At 42.8% G+C, this 15,207-nt stretch overlaps 1 protein-coding gene across 1 annotated transcript; it reads right to left on the bottom strand.

Moving 5' to 3' along the window:
* Nucleotides 1-4,332: 4,332 nt before the first annotated feature.
* On the bottom strand, nucleotides 4,333-10,299 carry Krt12 (keratin 12). Its single transcript, XM_042673263.1, has 8 exons — nucleotides 9,799-10,299; nucleotides 9,341-9,423; nucleotides 8,106-8,262; nucleotides 6,652-6,813; nucleotides 6,427-6,552; nucleotides 6,095-6,315; nucleotides 5,226-5,296; nucleotides 4,333-4,430 (listed from the first exon to the last, which is right to left on the bottom strand). The coding sequence occupies exons 1-8, from the start codon at nucleotides 10,297-10,299 to the stop codon at nucleotides 4,333-4,335; spliced, it is 1,419 nt and encodes a 472-aa protein (XP_042529197.1).
* Nucleotides 10,300-15,207: the final 4,908 nt, after the last annotated feature.

The following is a 15,207-nucleotide window of genomic DNA, read 5'->3' as shown; positions in this document are numbered from 1 at the left end:
TAGTCCTGGGCACATCTCAAGTGGTTCACCCCCCCCCCCAAGTGTTTTTTTAAAGTTTTTATTTTATTGTAAAGATGTTGTACAGAGGGGGTTACAGTTACATGAGTAAGGCAACGAGTACATTACTTGTCGAGCATTGTTACACCTTCCCTTGTTGTTCTCCTACTATCCCTTCCCTCCCCCACCTCTCACACTCCTCCCTTCTAAAACCCCCCCCCCCCCACCTGAAGTTGTAAAGTTCATTTCCAATATACTGTCCTGTGGGTATCATTGTTGCAATGGGTCATCCTGTGTCCTTTTTTATTCCTCTTCCCCTCCCCAGATTAGACAAATGTATATACAAGATGCAGGGTACAGTGACAACAGTGGTTTTTAAAAGTTCCTTTCTTAGCCGTGTGCTTGTGGCTCACACCTGTAATCCTAGCTACTTAGGAGGCTGATATCTAAGGACTGCAGTTCAAAGCCAGCCCAGGCAGGAAAGTCCATGACTCTTATTTCTAATAAACTACTCAGAAGAAGCCAGAAGTGGCACTTGGCTCAAGTGGTAAGCACTAGAGCACTAGCCTTGAGCACAGAGAGGCTAAGGAAAGAGCCCAGGCCCTGAGTTCAAGCCCCAGGTCAGGCAAAAAAAAAAAAAAAAAAAAAAAGTTCCTTTTCTTAGATTCCAGTAGGTGGCACTCTTACAAAGCCTAAAGAAGTGCGACTGGCACCCTGTGACCTAGAAACCAGGCAGTTCCCTTCCTACCAGGACCTATTTGCAAACCCACTTGTTTTGCATAACTGAAATTCACTTTCATTTTGTGATTACCAGCATCAGACAGGCTGTTTATTAAACATTTTTAATTTTACACAATAGAAAATAATAACATGCTCTCCAAAATCCTCCCTCCCATTTCTAAGACATTACAATTCAGCAGAAAATACAGAAAACTGTATTTTCTAGACTGTTTTACAACAAATGCATACAAAATTAAAAAACATTTAAAATTTTATATTTAAAAATAATTGTAGGCTGTAATCTTGACTGCTGTCTGATCCTTTAGATGTTTAGATCCTTTAGATGTTTTTCTTAAGAGTGAGTTATTTTCCTTGAAGACAGGCCTGTGTTGATTGGGGGTACGTGGTTTAGCAAATGCAGGATGGTGTTTCATGAGATTATACTTAATGGCCTGAAAATTTGTGTCCTCTCCTCCCTCCAATTTGTAAATTAAAATCTTATGACCAGTGTGATAGTGTTAGGTGATAGGTAGAACCTTGGTTCTGAGAGCAGGGCCCTTGTGGATGGGATTAGAGAGGTCATAGAAAGCCTACTGCATCTGTGGGCCTAATGAGAAGGCCCTATGATCCCTAGTGGACTCTTTTCTTGAACTCAGGGCCTGGGTGCTGTCTGAGCCTTTTCTCTCTGCCACTTCTCAGTTGCATGGACTTTCCTGCCTGGGCTAGCTTTGAACTGCCATCTTCAGATCTCAGTCTCCTGAGTAGTTAGGGTCACAGGTATGTGCCACTGGCACTTAGCTTCTAGTGGACACTTGAGTCTGCCTCAAGAGCTGTGAGAAAGACATGGTTTTCATTTATAACTCATCCCTTGGACTGAGGTATTTTGGTACAAGCAGCCCACACAGACTAAGACATGCTGTGCCAATGACCTTTCTTGGCAGCAAAACTAGGGCAAGGTGAACCTAGAACATAAGAGATCCAATCTTTCTCTTGCCAAATGAAGACTGTTGAATGTTTTGACAGATATTATTAGAAAAGGACTTGCTTAGAACTTGCTGTTCCACAAAACCCTAGCCACTGGATCCTCAGTAAAAATTCCATGAAATGATAGATTTGTTGTTCATGTTATTGGTGTTGAATGCTGGGCTGTGAGATTGCTTAAGAAGTGTTCTACCACTCAAGCTATGCCCCCTGCCCTTTTGTTTTTATTTTGTGTTGGGAATATGGTCTCAAGAATTTTGTGAGTGCTGATCTTGAACTTGTGAGTCTCCTTCCTCCACCTCTTAAGTAACTGGGATTACAGGCATGCACCACCATGCATGGATATACATGCATGCATGAATACTATGTGGTTTTTACTTCATGGTTTAAGCTTGTCTCAGCTGACTTGCCACCAACCATGCAATTTAAAAGACCAGAGCACAGCTAACATGCTCTTGCACCTCTTCTTGAAAGTTATACATCTATCACTCCTCCCACAGGAGGTCAAGAGAACCAGGAGGTGTAGCCTTCTGGAGGCTACTCCAAGAAGTAATCAATGTAGCCATGGAGCTAGTTATTACCTAGGGGGTGAGTGTGGAGAGAAGGATGGAGCCAACGTGAGAACAGAGAAGAGTCTGAGGAAAAGCTCCTCTCAGCAGCTCTGTAGGTAGAAATGTTTCCCAAAGAAGGGCTGAACAATGGCCTAAACAACGGCCACTGGACTTATCTTTTTTAAACCTCTATCTCCTTTGGCCTCACACCTCTCAGATTTAGCTGTGAGGAAAGCAGGTGTTATTTCAAATCACAACTAGTTTAAGGCACTTTTGCACACTGTGGTAGCACCATCCTTTGTTACTAGAGGCTGGAGACTTGGTTCAGGTAAGACCTGGATAATCTATTTGTATGAAGGGTCAGGTTTTCCCTGGACATGTGCTGGAAGGTGAGAAAGAACTGCAGGCTGAATACCGTGAGATGAACAGAGGTCCAGACACCATTTAGAGTACTAGGAGGGCTAACAGCAAAGGGCTGTTTACTGAAGCAAATCAGCTCAAAGAAGCTTAATAAAATCCCCTGTGGGTTTTGCACTCAGCTCTATTCCTTCTCTCTCCTTGGCTTCCTTAAACACTCTCTGCTCATGGTTCACCAGGCTTCTCCAACCCATTTCGGTTCCAGACTAACCAAAAATGGGAGCATCATATGAATACTTTCTGGGTGGAAGTGTAGCTCAGTGGTAAGATGCTTGCCTGGACCTCTGAGGCCTTGGGTTCCATTCCCAGTATGCAAAACAAAGAAAAGAAAAGGGCACCCCTCAAAAATTAAGTGTTTTCTTGATGTTTTATGTTTGTTACCTCAGTTTGTCCTCACAAAACCCACCCAACAGACAGCTACTGTCATCACTACCATGTGTGCTTTAAAGATCAAGAAATACAGGCACGCAGAGATGATGTTGCTTGTTATTAAGTAGTAGAACAATGATTTCAACCCTCTCTGGCTTCAGAGCCATACACACACACACACACACACACACACACACACACACACACACACACACACACACACACACACACACACACACACACACACACTCCTATTCTTGTTTAGGGTTTTGAATTTGGCAACCTAGATCAAATCACCCTTGATATAATGCTCCATTACTATGGCTTAGACTTTGGCTATCTTCTGTCCCAAACTACAACTTGGCTTCCGTTGCTGACTTTGTGGGTCTGACTCGCTCCAGTTGAAACCCCACTCTGGGCCTCACTGCTGCCAGCTAGAAGAAGGAGTCAAATAAGCTTCTTCCCACCCTTGGGACTTGTTATATGTATGCGCAGTCTCCTTTCTCTTGCTCTCTGTCTGCTTAGCTTTGGTATGCATTTTAATTCCTCCCTCACAAACTGACCACTTCTTTCTCCATATCTCCTTCCAACTTTTGGGAGACCTCTCTCACTGGGTCACTGTTTTCTGGTCACCTCTGAACACTTCAAGGTAAAGACTGTCTTAATCATCACTGAATCTCCAATTGGGCATGCTGTAAGCACTCAAAAAGCATTTTCTTAACTGTATGAAAGATGTTAGGAAGTAAACAGGATAACTGTTGTCCCCTTTAGTGGACAATATAAATTGACAATCCAAATGGGTTGATATAAACAGGACAGAACTTCCAGAAGAATCTTCTTAAACTTAATCTCCAACTTCAACATCTTGGTGCTGTGTTTGGCTGTAGGTAATCATTAACATTTGATACTGGCGCTTGATATTGTTGTGAGAATCAAGAAAACATGCTCCCATGTTATTGCTATCAATCTTTATTAAAGCTAGCTCTATTAACAATACTACTTCATCAAAGCTCTGTGTTTGTTTTTTTAAATGGACCAGGTGATCAGAAGAAAGTTTATTGAAAGACAATTCCTGGGCCAGAAAGATGGCAGGTGATGTTGGTTTGTAATGAAGTCCAGTGTGAACACAGGAACTTGCAAAGGAATATTGTTTCAGAAGTGCAAAAGGGACTCAGTAGATGTGGGAACTCATAGAAAATTAAACAGGTCATAGCAGAGATTAAACTAGGCTAGTGTTTTACTGTGAAAGTGGTAAATTTCTTCTTCTTAAGGAAGCATGGGCTGATCTTGTAGGATTTCATATTTGTTCTTCAGTTTCCTGGATTTGGGATGAGACTACCTCACCGTTGACCACCTCCTGCACGATTGTCTTGATTTTTCGGGTCTTATGTGGATCTAAAGATAAACATTGAATAAAAGGAGGTGTACATTAGTGTTTCATTTTTTTTCTGGTCTTGGGGTTTGAACTCTGGGCTTGGGCACTCTCCCTGAGCTGCTTCTGCTCAAGGTTAATGCTCTACCACTTGAACCATAGCTCTACGTCCGGCTTTTTCTGTGATTAATTAGAGATAAGAGGCTCACAGACTTTCCTGCCTGGGATGGCTTTGAACCATGATCCTCGGATCTCCGCCTCCTGGTTAGCTAGGATTACTGGTGAGCCGCCAGCGCCCAGCTAGTGTTTCAAATATTAATCTGAAATTGATTATTGTTGAAGCTTCTGAATTGAGTGTGAATAATACAATCCACCAAATTGAAACTTTCAAAAGTAACTTCTATTTTTTTTTTAAAAATAGCTTTATCCAGTGAAAGTGACCCTTACTCAGCATTATCCTCTGTAGGAATAAAATGATTTTCTTTTTTTTTCCTTTTTTTTTGAGACAGGACATCAAAGTTTGAGTCTGGCCTCAAACTCCTGATCCTCCTATCTCAGTCTCCCAAGTGCTGGGATTACCATCACACCCAGTACATTAAACAATACTTCAAAAAATGATTGTGCTGCTCTTTAATACTTCTTTGTATAATGGTTTTTCTTCCCTCCTGGGCCTGACAAAAATTTTTTAATACACTATTCATTTTGCTGCAAGAATACACCACTGCTTTATGCTATCAGTACTGATCTTTACAATAAGAGTTGCGAGTTTTACATGACTACGTGAGAACCTGACTTGTCAGTGGCTCTTATCTAAATACCTTTAGAGGAATCAATTGACCCGGCTTGAGACTTGTTGCTCAACACAAGCAAGCTTTCATCGAATTCAGCACTGTAACAAAAACAATGAGATATGACCTTGGGTTGATGCTTATCCAAATGAGAAGACGAGAGGGGAATTTGCTATTTGCGCTAAAAATTAGAAAAAAAAATCCTATAAAGCTATGACAAAACAGATAAGGGATCCCAGACTTCTTGTGGAGGGATATAGTCCAACAGCAAAACAGATGGCTTGCCAACCTACATTTCCAAACCATGCCTTGGTTTGGAAGAGAAGGGACCTGGCAATCAGTGGAAGACCTGGTCCTAGAAATTGGATGTCCCAGTCACCAATCCTGACGTCCTCCCCTCCAGTCCAGAGCACTATGACTTTTGGGAGGTTTGCTATGACAAATCTGAATAATTCCTGCTTGATGTGACCTCTTTAGCACCAGATCATCAAATGGTCTGATTCTTTTAAAAAGGAACGTGCAATAAACTTCAGTCTGTGGTGCCTTTGTTCATTGCAGCATTTTATGAATTATTATCAAGATAATGTGTGACAACTCTTTGCACAGTAATTTAGTAAGTTCTAGGCAAGTGTATCCTAGATTTGTTTTCCCCTTCCTTCCTTCCTCCCTCCCTCCCTCCCTCCTTTCTTTCTTTTTTTCCTTCCTTATTTTCTTTGCTTTCCCCCTCCCTTCCACCCTCCCCACTTACCCTCCCTCCCTCTTTCTCTCCTTTCCTCAACTTCCCCAGTGTCATCAATGCACCAACACTCCCCGCAGCAGGGGTTGCTATTTTCTATATATTGAAGAGTCCTCCTTCTCCTCCTACCGCAGAGGCCTCCTGTAGCCCGGGTGGGACTCACCCCTCGGCCTCCCCCTCGAGCAGGCGGCGGTAGGTCTCGATCTCCATCTCCAGGCGGGCCTTGACGTTGAGCAGCCGCTGGTGCTCCGCGCTCTGGCGCTCCGCGTCGGCGCGCACCTGCTGCAGCTGCTCCTCCAGGTCGCCCGCCAGCTGCTGCACCTGGGACAGCTGGCCGCAGTAGTCGCCCTGGGTCTCGGCCAGAGACTCCTCCAGGGACTTCTTCTGCACGAAGGAAGGAAGCAAGCAGTGAGGGACGGCAGGGGAGCGCAGCGCATGGCCGGCAGCACACCGTGACAGGGGCGCCCGCCCAGGCCCAGGACTCCCACAGCCTACCATGGCCAGCTGGGACTGGAGCTCGATCTCCAGGTTCTGGAGCTCGCGCCTCAGGTCGCTGATCTCGCTCTTGCTGGACTGCAGCTGCTCGGTGTTGCTGCTGATCTCCTTCCTGAGCTCCCCGCTCTGCAATGGCAACGTGGGGGGCGGGATTCAGGGGGTGAGCGCCCCAGCCCACTCACCTCCATCTGCCAGTGCATCAGAAGCTTTGGTCTCTTGGCTTGCCTTTTCCAGATACCAGGCTTCTGCATCCTTCCGATTCTGCTCCGCGGCGGCTTCAAACTGCGCCCTCATGTCGTTGAGGATCCCCGTGAGGTCCAGTCCTGGTGCAGCGTCCATTTCTACGCTGACCTCACCTGGGCTGCCTGCCCGGTAGCTTTGGAGCTCCTGGTACCACAAGGGAGGAAGAAGAAAGAGGTGCAGGGGTCGACCGTGAATTCAACAGTGGGCTCCCAATACTTTTGCCTTTCTAGTCCTCTTGCAACACAGAGATACTAAAAATTAATCAGGCTCCGTGAAAACCAGAAATGATAAAAGATTACAGACTTACACCTGTAATACCAGCTACACCAGTCTCAGCAAAGTAAGGAAGATTCTATTTCAAAACCGAAATACTGGCTGGGGACTGGTGGCCCACGCCTGTAATCCTAACTACTCAGGAGGCTGCAATCTGAGGATTGTGAATTAACTTACTCTCATCTTCAATTAACTACCAAAAGGCTGGAAGTGGACCTGTGACTCCTTGGGTAGAGCTCTAGCCTTGTTGAAAAAGCTAAGGGAGAGTGCCTAGACTTAGAGTTCAAGCCTTCATACCAAGGAGGGAAAAGGGCTGAGTGTTCTCTCTCTCTATCATATTGTAAAGATTAATCGATTAATAAAAACTTTCTAAAAACCTAAAAAAATATTTTTCTTCAGATTTAAAAAGAACATAAGATGCCTTCACAGGTCCCTTAATTTGCTTCAGGTTCTCGGTGTGGTGCCTGTGAGTGGAGCTGGTCAGCTGGCAGTGCTCCTAAGGACTGTATTCCACTGCCTTTACAGGAAGGCAAGGCCAGCTGTGTGTGCAGGGGATGGAGAGTTTCAACAGCCTGTGCCAATGCCAGGGCTGCAGGAAGTACCTGGACCTGCACACAGACATTGAGAATGATGTGGAACTTCTTTAGAAGACTATTGCTTTGGTCCATTCTGTGTACCAGCCTTGCTCCCAGCTCCCTGCTCTCTCTCCCTGCTCTCTCTCTCTCTCTCTCTCTCTCTCTCTCTCTCTCTCTTCCCCCCCCATACAAACACACACACACACACACACACAGTGGCATACCAGAGTTCTACATGTGTGTCTCACACTGTTCACTCAGTTTCTCTAACTTAGCATTCTGAGATCAATAATTACAATATTACTGTCATTACCCAATAATGTAAATGTTAAAATCAGAAAGTTCCTCTAATTTGTTAAACCTTAATAGGAACTTCAAGCAATGGCACCATGATTGCCACCCCACCATCATCCATCATCATCATCATCATCATCATCACCAGTGTGTACAAACACTCACACACACAGAACTCCAACACCAGTGGCCATTTTACCAGGAAGATAATGTATCTTCCATATTGAAACTACAGACTTACAAATTTGAAATTGTAATTTTGGGGTCTAGGGTAGGGGAGTGAGTGACTCTGACCTCCTCGTGGTTCTTCCTCAGGTAGGCCAGCTCCTCCTTGAGATTCTCGATCTGCGTCTCCAGGTCGGCTCTGGTCAGGGTCAGCTCATCCAGCACCCTGCGCAGCCCGTTGATGTCAGCCTCCACAGTCTGGTGCAGGGCCAGCTCATTCTCATACCTGACAACAAAGTGTAAATCAGGTTAGGGGACCAGTGTTACTGACTGGACAAAGAGCCTGCTCTCTTCATGCCCGAACCAGTGCCAGTATTTAAGAAATAGCAGCAATCGGGGCTGGGAATGTGGCTTAGTGGTAGAGTGCTTGCCTTGCATGCATGAAGCCCTGGGTTCGATTCCTCAGTACCATATACACAGGAAAGGCTGGAAGTGGCACTGGCTCAAGTGTTAGAGTGGTAGCCTTGAGCAAAAGAAGCTCAGGGACAGTGCCCAGGCCCTGAGTTCAAACCAGGACTGGAAAAATAAACAAAAACCCTAAATAACATCACAGTGTATGTTACAAGTTTTGCTTTCATAATTTTCTCCTTTCTTTTTTAGTATCATAGTTTACTGCTCAGATGGAGAAGAGAAAGGTGAGAAAATAGCAATGAGCCTCAACAGCAGTGTACCCCAGGGAATAGGTCGCTGGTTGGTGGCTGTGGCTGGACACAGCTGGAGTCCTTCTTTGTAAATTGGCTTTCTAATAGCATCCTGAAAGCAGCTGAAAAAAATACTCCGTTTGCCTAATTTTCTTCATGATTTAATTAAAGCCTTGAAAGCCCTTAGAAGCTTTTACCAAGACTTTATAGGTTCGGGACCACCATTCCTGCAAACCTCTTATGTAGAAGTTTTGTAATTCAAAAAGGAAATTAATTTCTATGTCTTGGAGGGTGGGGTATGGGAAAAATAAAAATCTGTGCGTGGTTAATCTTTCAGGTGTATGTGTCATCAGGAACAATGGAACAGTCATTAAATGGAACAATCATTCCATTTAACCCCTCAGCAAAACCATTATTCATCCATTCAGATATATTGAAAATTCAGGTTTAGGACTTTGAAAGAATTACCATCGTGATCTAGAAAGAATAAATGACTTAAGATTTTAAGGGCGTGTAATGTGAATTGTGTGGAATTGCTTTTTAGAACCAATGTATGGATCATGTGCATTTCAGAAGATTGGGAATTTTGCTGTCATCAGCGACAGGAAGATGGACTAAGAAGAGGTAGTGGGATAGGTTCAGTTATGGTCAGTCTGTCCTTACTTCATTCTGAAGTCCTCGGCAGCCAGCCTGGCATTGTCAATCTGCAAGATGATTTGCGCATTCCCGATGCTGGCTGAAATGATCTGGTGAGGGAGACACATTCAATGAGGTCCTAAAATACTAGCAGTATATGAATATTATTATATTTTGGCATTAATGGTCCTGTTCAATACGTTTTTTTTAAATCAAGAGTTTAAGATAGTTTCACTTTTTAATAAAATATAAAAGTATTACTGAAAATTTAAGAAAATATGCATTTTCCTACAAGAAGGTGTGGAAATGTGTGTTGTTGTAGGAGACATGAGAAGTGTTCCTGAGATGAGAACATTCTCCAGGTACAGGGTAACTTGACGTCTAGATTGCAGGCAATTATCACTGTAAAATATTGTAACAGCACACAAGAGAAACAGCATGCAAGGTGTGCCCCCCCCCTTTACCCCCAGGAAACACACTCTTACCTTATTCCTGAGGTCTTCAATCAGTGGGAAGTATTTACTGTAATCATTTCGCGATCCAGAATCCCCAGTCCCAGATCCTCGTGTTTTGTACCATTCTCGAATTTTGTTTTCTAGCTCCGAGTTCGAGTCTTCTAGAGCTCGGACCTTATTGAGGTAGGAAGCCAACCTGTCATTCAGATTTTGCATTGTTTCCTTTTCTGATCCAGAGAAGAGGCCTCCATCGTTGCCTGAGAGCACATACAGAGAGCCACCACCGCCTAAGCTGCCCCCAGATCCCATCCCCAGGCCTGCAAAGCTCCCTCCCTGGGATCCCCCATTAGCAGTGCCCAGTCCTGCCAGGGAACTTGCAGAGCAGACGCCAAAGCCAGAGCCAGAACCGAACATGGACACGGCAGAAAAGCCTCCTCCACAGCCAGCCACAGAGCCACTTCCAATGCCACAAGCAGAGATGCTCCTAGGTCTGCCTGCCATCCCAGCCTGTGAGGACGGCCGCCGGGACATCCCTGAGGAGGTGTACATGGCTGGCTTTGCTGCGGAGTGAGCCACAGGCAGTCAGGAAGCAGTGTCTTTAAGCTAGAAGGGCCAGCCTTTTATAGGCCATGATGGGAGATGCAGTTGAAGAGTTCACTTGCTCCGTTGGAAATAGGGTGTCTTCCCTGCCCCTTTTTGGCCAGCTCAGCAACTATGTGATTTATGTACAATGAAAATTCATTGATACAGAAATAATTGAATAGTCATTTCCCTTAAGTATTTGTTGTAACCAAAAGGAAGTTGGGTGAAGTAGAATTAGGCTGTCATAAGGAATTTTTCTTCCTTAAGTTATTCAATGCCTACCCTCTCTGCCCAGTGTCTTCTACATAGCAGGAAAGCAAGGGATGGGTGCTGAATGGATAAGTCTATGAATACTTCCGAAACCTTAAGCTTCTTAAAGTTCTTTACTCATCTTTCCTAACTGTTTCCTTTGGGAATGTAATATAAACTCTCTAATCTCACAATCTAGTATATCATGTGTGTGTGTGTATCTGTATATATATATATATATATGCATATATATATATTCATATTCAGTAATACAGTATATATAGTTTCAAAAGGATTGCAAAATGCCCTGGTGAAAGATGAGGATTAAGTGAATTTTATAGGTGAAAATGTTATAGAATTCAAATTGTCAAGAACTTGTCATTGGATGTTGCACAGTTTCTCGTTTTGACTCAGAAAAGTAGATCTATTGAACACCAAAAAGTACCACATTTGAGTATAATATTATAATAATTTCAGCATGTTTTTTTTCCTTCAAAATCAGCCTTGATGTTCTCGGTAGACTATGAAGTCATAATTGAGAGTTTGGGCCTTTAGCCTGGTCTCCTGACATCTTACAAGCACATGTTAAGCCACACTTCCCCCACAGGACCTGCATATTACAAGTATTATCACCAGCATTCCTTCAAGATATAGGGGTTCCAATCTACTACTGTAGAAATAATAAGACACTGTTTTAATTCACTCACAGGGAATGTGCTGAATTTGAAATTACGTTTTCATTAATGGTTGCATAATGAGGTCACAACTCACATGTATTTTTTTTAAAACTTGGAGCCAATTTTATGTTGGAAGGTATACTTTCTGACTGTAATGTTTATATGGACATTTAAAATAGTTTTGCTTCATATCTATATATCAGGTTTGTCCAATAAACACTTAACTATTTCTATTTCTATTTCAATAAACTATTTCTATTTCAATAAACACTTATCTATTTCTATTATCCTTGATTGTAAGATCTCAGGTAGGGAGCACGTCTCCTTTATTATTTTTGTTTAATCCTGAGTTAGCCTACTGTTTGCCTGAATTTTGTCCTTGAACTACCAGAATTATTTTGCTTGTAAGAACTTAAGGTGTTTAAATATGTCACTAAAAATGCATTTGAAAAATGTGGTTATGTCCAAAAATTTTTTTTTTTTTTGGTCGGTCGTGGGGCCTGAACTCTGGGCCTGGGTGCTGTCCCTCACTTCTTCAGCTCAAGGCTAGCACTCTACCACTTGAGCCACAGCGCCACTTCTGGCCTTTTCTGCTTAGGTGGTGCTGAGGACTCGAACCTAGGGCCTCATTCATGCAAGGCAAGCACTCTACCACTGAGCCACCTTCCTAGCCCTGGTTATGTCCTAATTTATGGGTACACTTTGAGTAAAATTTATTCTGAGTTTAGGTATGAGTGAACAAAGTCAGAAATGAAAGAAGTATTTCTTTCTCATTGACTTTTTCGGGGAGGGGGCAGCTAAGTTAATCAGCCTGCATAGGGTGGCGGGTTAGTTCTGCTGTTAGCTCAGCATGGTGTTGATCATCCAGACTCTGTTTTAGAGGTTTCAGAAGTGGACATAATTTTCTTTGACAACCATGTAAATGTATAAGCATGTAGGAATGCTTAATGCAAAAACAATCTTGGGCTTATTGGTGAAATGATTGCTTAAGTTGAGACACACGACTAGAGCCAGGATGAACTCTTATAAAAAATTATGTCTTCCGGAAACACAACAAATCAAAGAAAGGTTGGACAAATGGGATTGCATGAAGTTGCAGAGCTTCTGCAGGGCAAAGGACATAGCTAGCAAGATCAATAGAAAGCCCACGGATTGGGAGAAGATCTTCACTAGCCATACAACGGACAAGGGTCTCATATCTAAAATATACTTGGAACTCAAAAAATTAAACCCCCCAACAACAAATCCTCAAAGAAACAACTGCCCAATAAATAAGTGGGCGAAAGACTTAAAGAGAAACTTCTCTGAAGAAGAAGGAAGGATGGCCAATAGACACATGAAGAAATGCTCAACATCCCTAGCCATAAAAGAAATGCAAATCAAAACAACATTGAGATACCACCTCACTCCAGTTAGAATGGCAAAAATCAAGAACTCTAACAACAACAGATGCTGGAGGGGATGTGGACAGAAGGGAACCTTACTTCATTGTTGGTGGGAATGTAAACTTGTTCAACCACTTTGGAAAGCAGTATGGAGGTTCCTCAAAAGACTTCACAAAGAGCTCCCCCTATGACCCAGCAATCCCACTTTTGGGCATTTACCCAAATGTTTACAAACAAGACCACACTAAAGCTACCAGCACAACTATGTTTATTGCAGCATTATTTACCATAGCTAAGATATGGAACCAACCCAGATGCCTCTCAGTAGATGAATGGATCAAGAAAATGTGGTATATATACACAATGGAATTCTATGCCTCCATCAGAAAGAATGACATTGCCCCATTTGTTAGGAAATGGAAAAACTTGGAAAAAATTATATTAAGTGAAGTAAGCCAGGCCCAAAGAAACATAGGTCCCATGGTTTCCCTTATTTGCAATATCTAGTATATGTATGAGTCAAGCGGAAAAGGTCAGATAATGTGATGTTAGGAAAACGAACCCTTAGATATGTATTTTAATGTTTTTTTCTTTTATGCATTTGTTTCTAATGCATTTATAAGATTATCTCTTTGTTGCTTTGTATGTCCCTCCCCCACAGTATAACCCCTGCTTTCACTATATTTGATGTCAGTGTAACTTGTGGAGGAGATGGGGAAAAACAAGTCGTTTAAGGATACAGGTGGACCTGTTGCAACAATGAGAAATACAAGTTGTCATGTCGAAAACGAGCTTTACAACGGATTGGGTGGGGGGGTGGGGGGGGGGAGGCTGGGAAGGGATGTGAAGGGTAAACAAAGGAGGAGGCTGCAATGCTTGATAAGAAATGTAAGCATTATCCTGCCCATGTAATTGTAACCCCTCTGTACAGTATGTTCACAAAAAAAAATAAAATGATATAAAAAAAATTAAAAAAAAATTATGTCTTTGCCAAGTGGAGTGGTACATGCCTGTAATCCTAGCACTTGGAAGGCAGAAGCAGGAGGATCACACATCTGAGGCCAGGACTATGAGCAAAACACAAAGAATTATATCTTTTATTTTTGTACAGTTTGGGGAATATTAAACATGGAGAAAATGATTTATGCATCATTTTGATAAAATTATATATTTATATTTTGATGGTACTGAAGTTTGATCTCAGGGTCTTTTTGCTTGCTACACAAGCACTCTGCCTGATGTGATAATTTTAAATCTTTATTTTGTTAAGTAAAGTGTGTCAGGTTGGTTAGTTTTCTGGTCTTTGTAGGATTTTTCTTTTTTAATTTCTTTCTTTTTTTTTTTTCTTTTCCTTTTCTTTTCTGTACTGGGCCTTGAATTCAGGGACTCTTTGTGCTCAAGGCTAGGGCTTTACCACTTGCACTACAGTGCCACTTTTGGGTTTTTTTTTTCTGAGTAGTTTATTGGAGATAAGAGTCTCACAGACTTTTCTGTCAAGGCTGGCTTCGAACTATGATTCTCACATCCTAGCCTCCTGAGTGGCTATGTTTACAGGTGTGAGCCACTGGCACCCAGCTATTACAGGGTTTTTAATCTGAGATTCTTTTTCCCCTTGAAATATAGACACTTGCCACCTGTTGTTGAATAGCATTGCAAACACCTGCAGTGAGCGAACAGTACTGGATTGCCTTAGGGCTGAGCGATGCACAAGGGTCCCAAAGCAGCCCCCGGGAGGCTGAGTTCTGGACTCAGAGCTCAGTGGTTCTCCAAAAGAGGGGAAAGATTCTGTAGTGGAATGTGGTAGAAAGAGAGAAAGGAACCAAGTAAAATAGCAAGGGGAATTTTGGAAGTAAGACCGGGAAGAGAAAACAAGAGCTTGAAGGAGAGAATTTAAAATATGCAGACCACAAAACAGTGTTGAGGCTGGGAGTGCTTCTGTGAATCCACGTACCTGAGATTACTCTGTGTGAGGCTGATGGGACAGGGGCTTCTAAAAGGAACTTTAGGCCAGGTGCTTGGTGGCTTATACCTGTAATCCTAGCTACTCAGGAGGCTGAGATGTAAGAAACACAATTGGAAACCATCCTGGGCAGGAACATCTGTGAGACTCTTATCTCCAATATACTACTCAGAAAAAGCCAGAAGTGGCGTTGTGGCTTAAGTAGTAAAGCACTAGCCTTGTGGCTTAAGTGGCAGAGTGCTAGCCTTGAGCAAAATGAAGCTCCGGGACAGTGCCCAGGCTCTGAGTTCCAGCCCCAGGACTCTCTCTCTCTCTCTCTCTCTCTCTCTCTCTCTCTCTCTCTCTCACACACACACACACACACACAAATAAAAGGAGGTTTAACAATTTAGAAACAGGAACACAAATTGGAGAGAGATTTATTTTTTAATTTGCATAGAAGAGACTGTGTGGCAGAGTATGATTAGGATGTGTACAATTGATAATTGGGTTCTATCACTTGTAATTGGTGTGCTGTGTGATAAAGATGGCAGTAGTGATGTTTTAAATATTCTAGTGCCGGTTGATTTCATTTTTTTTTTTTTTT

This window comes from Dipodomys spectabilis, unplaced genomic scaffold (assembly GCF_019054845.1).
Source record: "Dipodomys spectabilis isolate Male_0828 unplaced genomic scaffold, ASM1905484v1 ptg000018l, whole genome shotgun sequence".
Lineage (NCBI taxonomy): Eukaryota > Metazoa > Chordata > Mammalia > Rodentia > Heteromyidae > Dipodomys > Dipodomys spectabilis.
This window is presented reverse-complemented; position numbering and strand designations above follow the sequence as displayed.